The sequence below is a fragment of the Bos grunniens genome, chromosome 5 (assembly GCF_055505025.1).
Source record: "Bos grunniens cultivar Pamir isolate PY7600 chromosome 5, Bosgru_T2T1.0, whole genome shotgun sequence".
NCBI classification, from domain to species: domain Eukaryota; kingdom Metazoa; phylum Chordata; class Mammalia; order Artiodactyla; family Bovidae; genus Bos; species Bos grunniens.
The window spans coordinates 89720328-89735111 of record NC_141169.1 but is presented as its reverse complement, the minus strand read 5'-3'; the positions used below and the strand labels follow the sequence as shown (position 1 = coordinate 89735111).

Sequence of the window (14784 nt, the reverse complement as noted above, 5' to 3'; positions counted from 1 at the left end):
TGACTTCTCAGCTAGCACTGACCACAGGCAAGGTCATGAGAGCAGGGTGCATCGTAACAGCAGACATTAAAATGGAGTTTTCACATTGCAAAAGGTTGAAAACCCCTAGTCTTCATTTAAAAACTAGTCTAAATTCTTCCACTTAATACCTCTGCAGAACACAAAAGTAGGTTTTATCTCTTCTACACCCAGATTCCAAGAACACTGCTGTATCTCTTCTGTGTTCCACTGGACCCAGAAGAGAACAAGTTAAAGAAAAGCAAGACACAGGCTTTAATGTCTTTTTCAAATAATTGAAAATTAGTAATCACCCTGAAACAGTTCTGCGTGGGCTTCTTTACTCTCATGGTAATAACGTGTGCCTCGTTGTTCAGAAGGTTAGCTTTAGGTCCTACTTTCAAATATGAAATGGTAGCGTAAGCTGTAAAACTGTAGTCTTCTCTGCAGGAGACAAAGGCCAACAGTCAGGCTTTGAGAAGTTGCAGACAACAAACTGAAATTTATAAAAAATTAGTAAAATAATTTTAACTAACACTGATATGAAATAAAACGTTTAGTATAAAAATGCAATAAAGTATTGTACTTTTCTGCTGCTTTGACATATGATAATTAAAAGTTTGAATTTGTTTACTAGGTAAATTTTATAGTGTTTAAAAGTTCCTATGAAACAACCACTAAACCCTTTGTTCTGTTGCACTTATATAAAAATGACACTCAGGAAAGACAGCATGTGAGGGCAAGAAATGGGTCTGTAGATACTTGAGATACTGCTGTATGAGAAAGTGTGCAATGATTTTCTCCAGGTCTTCACGAGGAAGTGTGGGAGGAGCAAGGCCTGCTACTCTCAATTTCGAGGCACCCTTTCCCATCCAGGAGTCGATCAGTTTTAGTGGCGTGAGCTTTTCATTCAGGTCCTCGGCCTGTTTCAGGATCTTAATAAGATCCCTGCAGTATGCAGTTACATTCTTTCTTTCAAATGCTGTAATGAAAGAGACATGGTTAAAGATGAATGAAATTTTGAAATTAGGGCAAGGATAGGCTGTCCTAAGTGGTTAGACTCATTTAAAAAATAAATCATCCAATGTGAGCCACCCTAAACACTAGTTTGTTCTTATGTTCTGAATTAAGACTTGCTCAAGTCTCTTTTCATTAGATTAAGCTATAGTCTCTCTAAGACACGAATTTAAATGATATACAAAAAAATAATCTGTTTATTGGAAGGTCTTTGGAGATGCTCTCAGAACCAAAAGGTATCAGCCAGACATGATTATGACAAAGACTTAGAGGTGTTTACAGGAGGGTAAGTCTCTTCTACATATTTACCAGGTTTAGACTACCATATTTAGTCAATCTGTTCTTCATTTCTTCATATTTAATGAAACATGCTCATTAAGCAATATTCTGACAACCAGTGTGGCTTCCTAGGGACTCTAATTTGACGACAAGAATCTCCTGGACAGTTATTCCCATCTATTGACACGAGCACTCAGATGTATTTATCAGACTCTTACTAATTTGGTCAGTATAAAACAGTCTAGTAAACACAAACAATTTTCTCTACCTGCAAAGTTAAAATTGTCGTGACGTTCCCCCACCAAGGCATCAGAACTCAGTGAGGAATGGGTTAGTCTAGCTCATCAAACACTATGCATACATACAGAATTTTTTAAAGTGAAAATACAGCACCAACACTACTAAACTAGTGTCTTATGAGTGATTGAGTATTATCTGGATCAAAAATGATACACTATAATCTCTATGTTGTACTAAATTTCTCTCTTCAGTCAGTGACTATAAAGTATTACAGATTATTACAAGAGGTTAGCATTCTCATATATAAATAGTATTTCTAATCAGAGGAATTTTAAATGTTTCCCTTCATTTCTTAAAAATTTAACATCTCGGTGTAGCAATATAAAATACATGCATACACATAATAGCTTTTAATTTTAAGTGTTACTACTCTGGAATCTGAGAAATTCTATTCACACCTTGCTAATTCTTTTAAATCCATTTTGAGTGTCTAATACTGCCCTCATGTAGTCCTAGTTACAAACATTAGCTTATAGAAATCTAAAAAGGACAACTCACAAATCTCTTTACAGCAGTTATCACACATTTTGTTACATGCTTCTGGACTCCATACTTCATCAAAATGTTGAGCTATCAATACACGGCGACATCTGCAAACACATTAGAGATACGAATTATCCCTGTTTCAAAATACAGGGTTATATACTGTTACTAGTTTCCTGTTGCTGCCATAACATTAACACAAACTCCGTGGCTTAAAACAACGCAGATTTATAATCTTACATTTTTATAGGTTAGAAGGCTGACATGGGTCTCACTGGGTTAAAATCAATAAAAGCAAGGTGTTGACAGGGCTAGATTTCTCCGAGCGGTTCTAGGGAAGAATCTGTTTCCTTGCCCTTTCCAGACTCTAAAGACTGCCTGCACTCTTTGGCTCATGGCCCCCCTTCCTCTATCTTCAAAGCTAACAATGGGTTAAGTTTTCACATCATTTTGACATCTTATTCCTCCTTCCACATTTAAGAACCCTTGTGATTATAGTATGTCCACCCAAACAATTCAGGATTATCTCCCTATTTTAATATCAGCTGACTACAACTTTAAATCCATTTGTAACTTTAACTCCCTTTTGCCATGTAAAGTAACACACTCACAGGTTCTAGAGATTCAGATGTAGACATCTTTGGAAGACTACTACTACTATGCCCACCATATGTAATAGTTTTTTCCATATGTTGTTAGTGTAAAAATAACTTCTATGCACTGGGAAACCAAAAGATTCGCATCACTAGCTTTATTAACAATTTTCATTTTACTGCAGTGGTCTCAAACTGAAACTGCAGTATCTCCAAGGTATACCTGTATTAGAGAATCTTCCTGAGAGCAAAGCAGTTTCCTGTACTTTATAGTATCATTTTGAGTCTAAGTCCCAAAATATGCTTCATGAGGGCCTATTGGATATCTAAGGACATTTTCATTTTCTCATTTTTTAAACTTGCTGTAGCATTAATAGGAAAGAAATACCATTTTCTATCACTAATTACTGCTCACTTAAAAAATTTTGAGTCCTTATAATATGATGGGTAATAAGACTACAAAGATGACTAAGAGTAAAAATAGTAATTGTGAGGGAAGAATACAAATGCAAGATTGTTAAAATGCATTTGAAGTTAAGATAGCAAGTTACATCATCATGTATATAGAGAAATTGGTATATATAAACCTCATGGTAACCATAAACCAGAATTCTATTATAGAAACCCACACAAAAAAAGGAATTCAAACACTAAATTCATCAAACCCCAAGAGTAAAAGAAGGAACAAGAAAGACCTACAAAACCACCTCAAAACAATGAAATGGCAATAAGTACATACCTATCAACAATTCCATTAACTTTAAATGGACTAAATGCTCCAACCAAAAGACATAAAGTGGCTGAATGGATACAAAATCAAGACCTGCATATATGCTGCCTACAAGAGACTCAGCTCTAAAGACACACATAGACTGAACGTGAGGGGCTGGGGAAACATATTCCATGCAAATGGAAATCAAAAGAAAGCCAAGGTAGTAACACTCATGTCAGACAAAAAAAGTGAAAGTTGCACAATCATGTCCGACTCTTTGCAACTCCATGGACTATACAGTCCATGGAATTCTCCAGGCCAGAATACTGGAGTGGGTAGCCTTTCCCTTCTCCAGGGGATCTTCCCAACCCAGGGATCGAACCCAGGTCTCCAGCATTGCAGGCAGATTCTTTACCAACTGAGCTATAAGGGAAGCACCATATCAGACAAAATAAACTTTAAAACAAAGACTGAAGACACAAGAAGGACATTACATAATGATCAGGGGATCAATCCAAGAACATATAACAACTATTTATATATATAGATATATATACACCTAACATAGAACCACCTAAATACATAAAACAAATATTAACAGACATAAAGGGAGAAACTGACAACACAATAATAGCAAGGGTCTATAATATTCCATTTATATCAACAGACAGATGACCGAGACAGAAAATCAATAAGGAAACACTGGCATTAAATGACACATTAGACCAGACTTGACATATACAGACCATTCTATTCAAAAATAGCAGAATATATTCTTTTCAAGGATAGATCACATGCTGTGCCACAAAACAAGCCTTGGTAAAGTTAAGACAAGGAAATAATATCAAGCATCTTTTCCAACCACAACAGTATGAGACTAGAAATCAACTATAAGAAAAAACTGCAAAAAACTCAAAACATGCACAGGCGAAACCATAAACTACTAAACCACCAATGAATCACTGAAGAAATCAAAGACAAATGCAAAAATACCTGGAGACAAAACAAAAACACAACAATTCAAAATCTAGGAATTTAGAAATGCAGTTCTAAGAGGGAAATTTATACCAATACAAGATTACTTCAGGAAATAAGAAAAATCTCAAATAAACAAGCTAACCTTACACTTAAAGGAATTAGAAAAAGAACAAACAAAAACAAGTTAGAAGAAGGAGTTAATGGAAGGAAAGAAACAAAGATCAGAGCAGAATAAATAGAGAGTAAAAAAATAATGGTAAAAATCAATGAAACTAAGAGCTGGTTCTTGGCACAGAGTCTAAATCACTGGCCCACCAGGAAAGTCTCAAGAAAAACAGAATTAATAAATCTTTATCCAGACCCATCAAGGAAAAAAGCCCAAGTCAATTAAATCAGAAATGAAAAAGTTGCAACCTACACCAGAGAAATACGAAAGACCTAAGAGACTACTATGGACAAATATTTGCCAATAAAATGGATGACCAGATGAAACGGACGAATTCCTAGAAATGTACAATCTCCAAGACTGAACAAGGAAGAAAAAAAAAAATATGGACAGACCAATTACCAGTCATGAAACTGAATCAGTAATTTGAAAACTCCCAAGAAACAAAACTCCAAGAATAGATGGCTTCACAGGTGACTGCTACCAAACATTCAGAAAAAAGTTAACAGTTATCTTTCTTGAAGAAAGACAGAATAACTTTTTTCTTTTTCTCTTTTTAAACTTAAGATACTATATTTTTTATTGTTGTACAATTTTAAAGGTTACTTTCCATTTACAAGTATTACAAAATATTATCTATATTCCCTGTGTTGTACAATACATCCTTGAGCCTATCTTACACCCAAAAGTCTATACCTCCCACACTCCTACCTCCGCCCCCTACTCTCATCACTGGTGACCACTAGTTTGTTCTCTATATCTTAGAATGCTGCTGCTGCTGCTAAGTCGCTTCAGTCATGTCCGACTCTGTGCGACCCCATAGACAGCAGCCCACCAGGCTCCCCCGTCCCTGGATTCTCCAGGCAAGAACACTGGAGTGGGTTGCCATTTCCTTCTCCAATGCATGAAAGTGAAAAGTGAAAGTGAAGTCGCTCAGTCGTGTCCAACTCTTCGAAACCCCATGGACTGCAGCCTACCAGGCTCCTCTGTCCATGGGATTTTCCAGGCAAGAGTACTGGAGTGGGATGCCATTGCCTTCTCCATAACTTAGAATATATGTTCTTAAATCCAGGCATTCTGCAGGTTCATGTACTGGTTTCTACACCCTCAGACATCTGCTTTTACTGGTTTACACTTGATGTTTCACCAATCTATTTACTCACTTAAGTAAGGACCCAAGAAACGTCACATGCTTTCATGTTGTTTTTAATTGACAAGTGACAAAAAAGTGTGTGGCTTACTTGTTTATGTTTTGACAGTAGGACACCATCTCATAAAGCTTTTGTTGTCCCACATTTTCCATCACCACCATTGAACTTATCCTGAATATATCTCCAAAGCCATAATACAAAATACAGTCTGCTTTCATGTCATCTCGACCTGCAGTGGGAAGCATCTTCAGATTACTTTAAAAAGTCAAACGTGCAAAAATAATAAATATAAAATTTGCTGGTGATATTTCAGTCTAAATATATCATATCTAGAAATTTCAGATAGAGATGTAAAAGTTAATTTGTAGCAGGTGTCCTCAGATTTTTAAAAATACGACTGAAGAGAACTATCAACAATCAGCTTTATTAGCTTAAAAACCTGTCCATAAATAATCCAGTTGTTCAAATTATAAACTTGAAACCACTAATTAAAAACTCAGGAGACAAAGATGGATATCAAATTACCTTAGCAAATGTAAGAAGAAATAATTCATTACATTCCAATAAAACATAAGGAAAATTTCTCCATAGGCAAATAAATATAAAACTTCAAAGGACTTTATTGTTTGTTATAAAAATACTAGCCAATAAAGAGTTAAAAATACAGTAGTAATAAATATCACTTACAGTGTTTTTAAAGCTCTTTTAAAAACTTACTTCTGGGTATGAGTTATACATACCTGCTCGGCCACTCTCTTGGTAATAATTTTCCATAGATTTACTCATTGAATGATGAATAACAAACCTCACATCTGGCTTATCAATTCCCATACCAAATGCAACTGTTGCCACAACTACCTAAAATGTATTAACATTGTATATATTAATTAAGCTAAAATACATTTAAAGGTGAATTAGGTTTTGATTAAAGAGCTATTAGTTAACCTGAATTTCATTCGCTGCCCATCTTCTATGAACCTTGGTCTTATCTTCTGGTTCCATATTGGCATGGTATGCACCTGCAGGAATCCCCAGTTTCTGTAAACTAATTGTAACTTGCTCAGAGTCTTTCTGAGAAAAGCAATATATGATTCCTGTAATAAAGATGTCAATGGTTAGATATATACAGCACACTCCTGGAAAATTTTTAACTCACACACTCAAGATACTGGTAATTCCAATGCATGGGGAAAAAAAGAATTATGAAAAATTCCAAGGCCCTGAACACATACTGACTTTTCAGTGTAACTCAAGATTTGATCAGCAACTTGCTCTAGAGCCTGGAGCCACCAGTTTAGGTTTCCATTATCTTAGTTCTCTCTCCAACTTTATCTTCCACTACACAGTATTTCTAAAACTGATGCTTCATCCTCTAGAAGACGTAAACAAGTATGCTGTGAAAAAGAGTTCCATGCACAAATGAGTTTAGGAAGCACTGCATTGAACAAAATTAAACAGGTGTATCTATCTGCAAGGCTGGTTAGAACATCAAAGGTGCTGATATACCCTGTGACTCTGTGGGAAGAATAAATAACCTGCAGATTTTCTCAAACTTATTTGACCCTGGAACTCCTTTTACCCAGGGCACCCACTAATATCTCCTGGCAATCTACAGAATAGTTTTGAAATACAACTTTTATATCAATTCTTTGCTTTAGTAACACCTGTCTATGCATTAATCCTGGAACATGTTATACACAATCTCAACTCCATCTACACTCATTCAGCATTTACTTTTTATATTTCTTTACACAACTTTACACTACACTTAACTCATTCAGCATTTACTTTTTATATTTCTTTAATGTGTCCTTTATTATAAGAAAACTATATTTTATATCCCTATAGAACATCATTGCTTAGCCTTCCATCTTATACACAGTAGCTACTTAACTAAATATGTGCTATTGATAACATTATCATTAGGCCTATTCTAATACAATTAAGTGTAAATAAGCAAATCAGTTTCATGACTCTTACAATCTGTGTCATTAGCAAATGCCAACCCGATTTCTAAGATCACCAAGCAAATTAATTTTATCATGATATTTTCAAGTATTTTCTGCCATGCATTAATCTTTTTCTAGTGAACTGCTGTAGTATTTGTTACTTTTGTAAAGTGCTCAGTCTTTATAGGTGGTTTGTTTCTGTATTACCTGATTGCCCCTTGTACCTTCCATTAATGAGCTTTACAATGTCCTCAATAAAATCTTCAGTGTTTGAGGGCTTCTGCCGAACCTAAAAAAAGTTAACTTATTAAAAAGTAAATTAATGAGTGCCATTCGTGTGGTTATTTACTTACAACTTTCAAGGTGCCATTCTTTCTTGGACATGGTGTTTTCTCTTATCATTCTTTCATTCATTTCATCTGACCCTGTCACAACTCAGACTCTTCTTGATCCTTAATTTTTAATTCACCAGAGAAGAGGAGGCATAGAAGCAATGAATAACTTGTAAAGATGAAGACTTTATTTTCTGACCCTACTTTTATAAAAACATAAACCATGGCACAAATAACTGTTCAGTAGGAACTCAGAAAAATATTAAGTCTATCCTTAAAGGATTGGAAAGTAAAAACAGCTGTGAGGTTATTTAACTTTCAAGGTTATATACTAAATAAAATCTAAATAGGGAGTATTAGCAAATCTTTAAGGGTATAATAATTTTGCATTATTTCATAATTAATTTTATAGAGATGTCATTAGGGTCCTTGGTTATCTTTTTCATTTTTTTGGCTATGCCATGCATCAAACCCATGTCCCCTGAATTGGAAGCAGAGTCTTAACCACAGGACCATCAGGGAAGTCCCAGGTCCCTCAATCGATGCATGCTTTCTCTCCATCCTTACACAAAACGTGTGTATGCAAATTTAACAAGGCAGTTTTTTCTACTTAACCAAGCAAAGGATTAAACAGCATAAGATATACGAAGCAAGCATTCATGAATAAATCTGTTTATACTCACCCAATTTTTCAAAAACTTTTGAACATAACTATGACTCATGTAGGGAGAAGGCAATGGCAACCCACTCCAGTACTCTTGCCTGGAAAATCCCATGGACGGAGGGGCCTGGTGGGCTGCAGTCCATGGGGTCGCTAGGAGTTGGACACGACTGAGCGACTTCACTTTATTTTTTCACTTTCATGCATTGGAGAAGGAAATGGCAACCCACTGCAGAGTTCTTGCCTGGAGAATCCCAGGGACTGGGGAGCCTGGTGGGCTGCCGTCTATGGGGTCGCACAGAGTCGGACACGACTGAAGCGACTTAGCAGCAGCAGCAGCATGACTCATGTAAACAAACATAATGAAAAAGTAAACTTTGAAAAGACTCTGATGCTGGGAAAGATTGAGGGCAGGAGGAGAAGGGGATGACAGAGGATGAGATGGTTGGATGGCATCACAGACTCAATAGACATGAGTTTGTGTAGGCTCCGGGAGTTGGTGATGGACAGGGAGGCCTGGCATGCTGCATGGGGTCACAAAGAGTCAGACACGACTGAGCGACTGAACTGAACTGAAACTCTCTGCTGAAATCCTTCACAAAATAAACTGACATAGAATTACATACCTCATAATAGAGATTTGGTCGATTAAAAGAAGCCGTGAAAGTAAAACATTTTTCAACGCACAATATTTTCTGAGCATCCTTCAAAACGTGACTAGTCGCTGTTGCGGTCAGTCCAATTAGTGACGCATTAGGGAACTGCCGCTTCAAGATACCAAGAGCCTTATAATCTGGAAAAAAAAAAAATACAGAGTAGCCCTCTTCCTATTCTTTCAGGAATTAAAAAAAGACCAATCTTTTAGGCAGATCATCAAGATGACCGTGAGTTTATTTCCACAGCCACCTGTATCTAATCTGCCACTGCAGCCTAGCCTTTGTGACAGATGGGCTTTACTCTGCTTTTATAACTGGTTCTTCAGAAACAAGCACTCTTGGCCACAGGTGGAATGCCCTGCAAAATGTCTCCAGGAAGCTAAGCACTGGTCTACACCTGCTGGACAGTGGATTCAAGAGATGGAGTGGAAGCAGTCACGGTGTTTGAATTATGGCAACAGATAAAAGATAAAAAGACCATCTGTCAAAACCCTTCTACCACAGACACCACCCAAGAGTGTTAAACTCAGACAAGAAAATGCTTGATTATTATAGAACCCACTTCAGGGAAACTGCTCTGGGCTCCTATTTATCCTATACATCGAAATCACTAGCTATGTTGTCCTTGAGTATACCCTCAAGTAGTTCAACTATTTGAAGAAAAGTGAAGAACAAATGTTGTAGAAATGGCTCAATGTTAAGGTCAAAAAGGCTACTATAACAACAGGGAGGAGGAAGTTATCTGTTTGGAAAGTTATGAAAGCCCAGAGTCCAGAAATAAGCCCACATATATATAGTCAATAAATCTTCTACAAAGGAGCCAAGAATATATAATGGGGAAACAATAGTTTCTTCAATAAATGGTGTTGGGAACACTGGACAGACACATGCATAAAGAACAAAACTGGACCCTCATATGACACCATACACAAAAGTGAACTCTCAATGAACTACAGACTCGAATGTAAGATCTGGAACCATAAAACTCCTGGACAAAAACCAATGAGATAAGCTCCTTGACATCAGTCTTGGCAATGATTTCTTGAATCTGAGGCCAACAGCAAAAACAAAATGAAAAAAACAGGTGGGGTTGCTTCAAACTAAAATGCTTCTGTCTAGCAAAGGAAGCCATCAACATAATGAAAGGCAATCCAGGGAATGGGAAAAACATCTGCAAATCACATATTTGATAAGAGGTTAGCTAATACACAAAATTGATAAAGAACTCATACAGCTCAATAGCAAAAAAAAAATTGATTTTCAGATTTCTTTGCATAGAACAAGTTTGAGCAATCTGTTTTAGGCTAAGACTGTAGGATTATGCTGATGGAGCAAAGAATAAGGTTACTAAAGTATACCACAGAACTATAACATTGAGGGGTTCACTGGGTGTAGATCCTGAAGTGAGTGCTGAAGATACCTAAAACGACGACTGAAAGAGACAACTTTGAAGCAGAAGCAAATTCCTCAACAGATATGAAGGAGAATCCAGAAATCAGTAAATCTTTATGGCTAAAGATGACAAAGTACAATATATACACATTTCAAAAGATAAAGGCAACTGGACTAATAAGCACTACTGTGGTGGGTGGGGATTAAAGAGATTAAAGATTCTGCCTTGGCTCCTCTTGTATTAAGGCAAGAAAAAAATAAGTAATGACTACCTAAGAGGATAATTTTAATGGAAAGGATTTGCATCATGTAAAGCTGAATAAGAAAAGAGTCCCTAGCATCACGGAGTTTTCTAGGTAGAATATACATGTGTGTGTGCACTCTGTCATGTCTGACTCTTTGTGACTCCATAAACTGTAGCTCACCAGGCTCCACTGTCCATGGCATTCTCCAGGCAAGAATACTAAGTGGGTTGCCATGCCCTCCTCCAGGGATCCTCCCAACCCAGGGATCGAACCCATGTCTCCTGCATTGGCAGGTGGATTCTTTACCACTGCAGCACCTGAGAAGCCCAGAACATACATACCAGGTCTGAAATCGTGTCCCCACTGACTACAGCAATGAACTTCATCTACAGCAATTCGGGTAAATCTCCTTGCTTCATAGGCTTTTTCTAGTCTTGACATAAACATTTTGCTTTTTGCAATTTTCTCTGGAGTCACATAAATTAGCTTTAGCTTGGAGTTTTTATTTACCATTTCAGCATGAACCCATTTCACATGCTCCTATTGAAAGGAAATATAGACACAATGATAGAACTAAGCCAGCAGAATGCAATACTCAGTGGTAAATGAAGATGCTCATTACTCAGAAGCAACAGCCTTGGGACACTATAGCAGCAGATGCTTACTTCATTAAAATTAAAATGATGTCCCAGTACTGAGCTTCATGGTAGCTGTGCTAATAGCATTTTAGTTATTTATTTACATTCAGACAGTTGATAAAAGAATAATCAATCTCACTTGACAAAAAAGAGAACACAAAAACGAATATGAAGACACTTCAAAAAGCATTTACTCCATGAAGGCATAATTCTAAATTTTTCACAATAAATGCCAAAATGTAAGCTAAATGCAGTATGGTGATAAAGACAGGTTTTATTAATTTTAATGTTATATTTGAAATCATTTCATAGATCTCATAGATCTGATTTCATAGAACAAAATTTATTCTTGATTAGATACTTTAATGATGCTATCAAATCTATTCATAATCTATTTAGTTTTTACAAAGTATCTGATTCCTTATATCAAGATTTTATAATTATGAATAATTAAAATGAGATTCTATATATTATGTATTATATATAATAAGAATACATCTTAAGAGGTAACAGCTATTTGGTTCTTAGTCCTGTTGTTTTCCATAATATTTAGTACATTGGATGTTGTATTTTTCCTTCTAATCTAATTAAGGATCAAAAGAAGTAGTGAATGTGATAGAAACAGAAACTCAAAATGCCTTCATCATCCCAGGAAAGCAGTTTGTTAACTCCTCAAGATATTCCTAGTTTTGTTAAGAAATGGCGAAGTGTGTTAAATACTTCAATTAGTCTATATGTCCCAGAAATTTCAGAGGAGCAAACATCTGAGCTATCACCTGAGAAAAGGATGTTTAGTCACTCAGTCATGTCCAACTCTTTTCGATCCCTGTGGACTCTAGCCCACCAGGATCCTCTGTCCATGGGATTTCCCAGGCAAGAATATTAGAGCGGGTTGCCATTTCCTCCTCCAGGGGATCTTCCCAAACCCAGTGGTGGAACCCCATGTCTCATACATTGGCAGACAGATTCTTTACCTCTGAGCCACCTACAATTTGAACTGCATGGGTGCACTTACATGCAGATTTTTTTCAGTAGTAAAGACTACAGTACCACATGATCCACAACTAGTTGAATCCCTGAATGTGGAAGGCTGACTGTAAGTTAAGCGCGGACTTTTGACTGTGTGGCCAGTTAGGGCCCTAACCCTCACATTGTTCAAGGGTCACTGTACTTTCCATTATTATTACTCTGTTTTTCAATTTTAAAAAAGTGCAGTATGAGAAGGCAATGTTCTCCATAGATTCATTTTTTTGAGCTAGAAAGCACTTAAAATGACACAAGAGTTTAAATAAATTAAAACTATTTGGGAAAGACTAGAAGAACCAGAACTTCTTGAAGACGTGGCTGATTTCAGGTCTGGGAAGAAATACACACAAAAAAGCATGACGTACCTTAGAAAAGAAACCAAAGACTCAAAAGCTAGGAGTTAGACCTAGGGGCCAAATTAAATAGACTCTCACTACCCAAACATGGGACTACTTCAACATTAAAAAAAAGAATAACAACCATGGATGGAAAGATATCAAACATGTTAAAAAGCCATAGGTTTAAAATGATACTTGAAAAAAAAAGAATTTATTGACCACCTTTGGAGAATGCTGAAAAACCAACTCTTTCCATAATACTTGACATTTCACTTTCATAATGAAACTGGTAAAGAAAGGGAAAGAACTTTCAATCTTCAAAGAATAAATAAGGAAAGGTCCTTTTCTACAGAAAAAGTCTAGCTAATTTAAGAAGTGAGAATTAGAAAACATTTTATAACCCCCTAATTAAATAATGGTCTAAGGTAGGCAATTATTATCAGCAGTTGTAGCCTGCCAGGCTCCTCTGTCCATGGAATTCTCCAGGCAAGAATACTGGTGTGGATTGCCATTCCCTTCTCCAGGGGATCTTCCCGAGCCAGGGATTGAACTGGGGTCTCCTGCACTGCAGGCAGATTCTTTACCATCTGAGCCATCAGGGAAGTCCCAAAAAAAGAGACAGAACTTTCAATCTGCAAAGAGTTAAGGAAAAAGTTCTTTTTTACAGGAAAAATCTAGCTAATTTAAGAAGTGACAATTAGAAATTACATCTTATAACCCCATAATTAAATAATGCTCTAAGGTAGGCAATTATTATCAGTGGCTACTAAAAGCCATTAAATGAAAAGCTGATTGAGAACTTGATAATTATAGAGCAGGCAGACATAAGGTGACCCCACTGATCAAACTAACATCACACACAAAAAAATAATAACCAGGTGTTAAATACCTCCTGAGTGATACCAGGAGTAAGTATACTCTTACAGCAAAAAAAAAAAAAAAAAGCCCAAATTCAGTCAACTTTTAGACTAACTAAAAGTAACAAGTGGAACAACATCACAAGGATACAATCAGGAAGACACAGAATATAGGAAACTTAAGGACCAAGGGAAAAAAAAAAAAACCTAAACAGTAATTTCACAGGAAACAGGAAATAAAAGGAACCTATGGACATATCAACCAATACAGCATAATGTGTGAATCTGGACCATGATTTTAAACAGATAATAACATTTGATGAGACAGAAATCTGAGTATTTTTATTTAATGGTTTTAAAGAACTAATACTAAATTTTTAGATGTGATAATGGCACTTAGTTGTATTTTTTAGTTATTTTTTTTTTTTTAATGTTAGAGATATATACTGAAGAAGTTACAACTGAAATGGTATGATGTCTGGGACTTGTCTCAAACAAATAAACCAAGGGTGGGCAGGGAGGGAAACTGGGAGTATACAGATGAAAAAAACTGGCCATATGTTGATAACCGTTAAAGCTACTTAACAGTTTTTATACTATTCTATTTTTGTATATTTAAAAAATTTTTAATAATATGCTTTTTAAAAAAGAACACCTGGGAAATGCTTTATTGTACAGATAAAGGTAAGAGAGTCCTTTTCCAAACAAGAAATTCCACAAGGTTGGGTATCTTGTTTCTAATTCATTTTTTGTATTTAATTATATCCCATAATCAGAAATTCTTCCTCACTGTTTTAGAATGGATACTATGAAACAAGTCAGCAAACTTCCTGTAAAGTGCTAGATAGTAAACATTAGATGTTGCAGCCCATATCACAACTACTCAACTCTGTCCTCATGTGTGAAAACAATCAGAGGCTACACATAAAAGAACCATCATGGTTCTGTTCCAATAAAACTTTATTTATGGTCACTGAAATCTGAATCTCATATAATTTTCACACTTCACAAAAT

General features: G+C 36.1%; 1 protein-coding gene across 8 annotated transcripts in view; it reads right to left on the bottom strand.

Moving 5' to 3' along the window:
• RECQL (RecQ like helicase) overlaps window positions 1–14784 on the bottom strand; it is a 34309-nt gene that overhangs the window by 1041 nt on the left and 18484 nt on the right. For 7 of the 8 annotated variants that reach the window (XM_086401818.1, XM_086401821.1, XM_086401820.1 and 4 more), the window contains 9 exons: window positions 11253–11451; window positions 9245–9411; window positions 7833–7914; window positions 6622–6770; window positions 6417–6534; window positions 5767–5905; window positions 2092–2183; window positions 760–979; window positions 312–441 (listed from right to left, as the gene is read on the bottom strand). In XM_086401818.1, the coding sequence (XP_086257944.1) occupies window positions 312–441; window positions 760–979; window positions 2092–2183; window positions 5767–5905; window positions 6417–6534; window positions 6622–6770; window positions 7833–7914; window positions 9245–9411; window positions 11253–11451 (1296 nt within the window). Of the gene's footprint in view, window positions 1–311; window positions 442–759; window positions 980–2091; window positions 2184–5766; window positions 5906–6416; window positions 6535–6621; window positions 6771–7832; window positions 8963–9244; window positions 9412–11252; window positions 11452–14784 lie in introns of all 8 variants that reach the window. The other variant, XR_015164201.1, reaches the window with a different exon arrangement.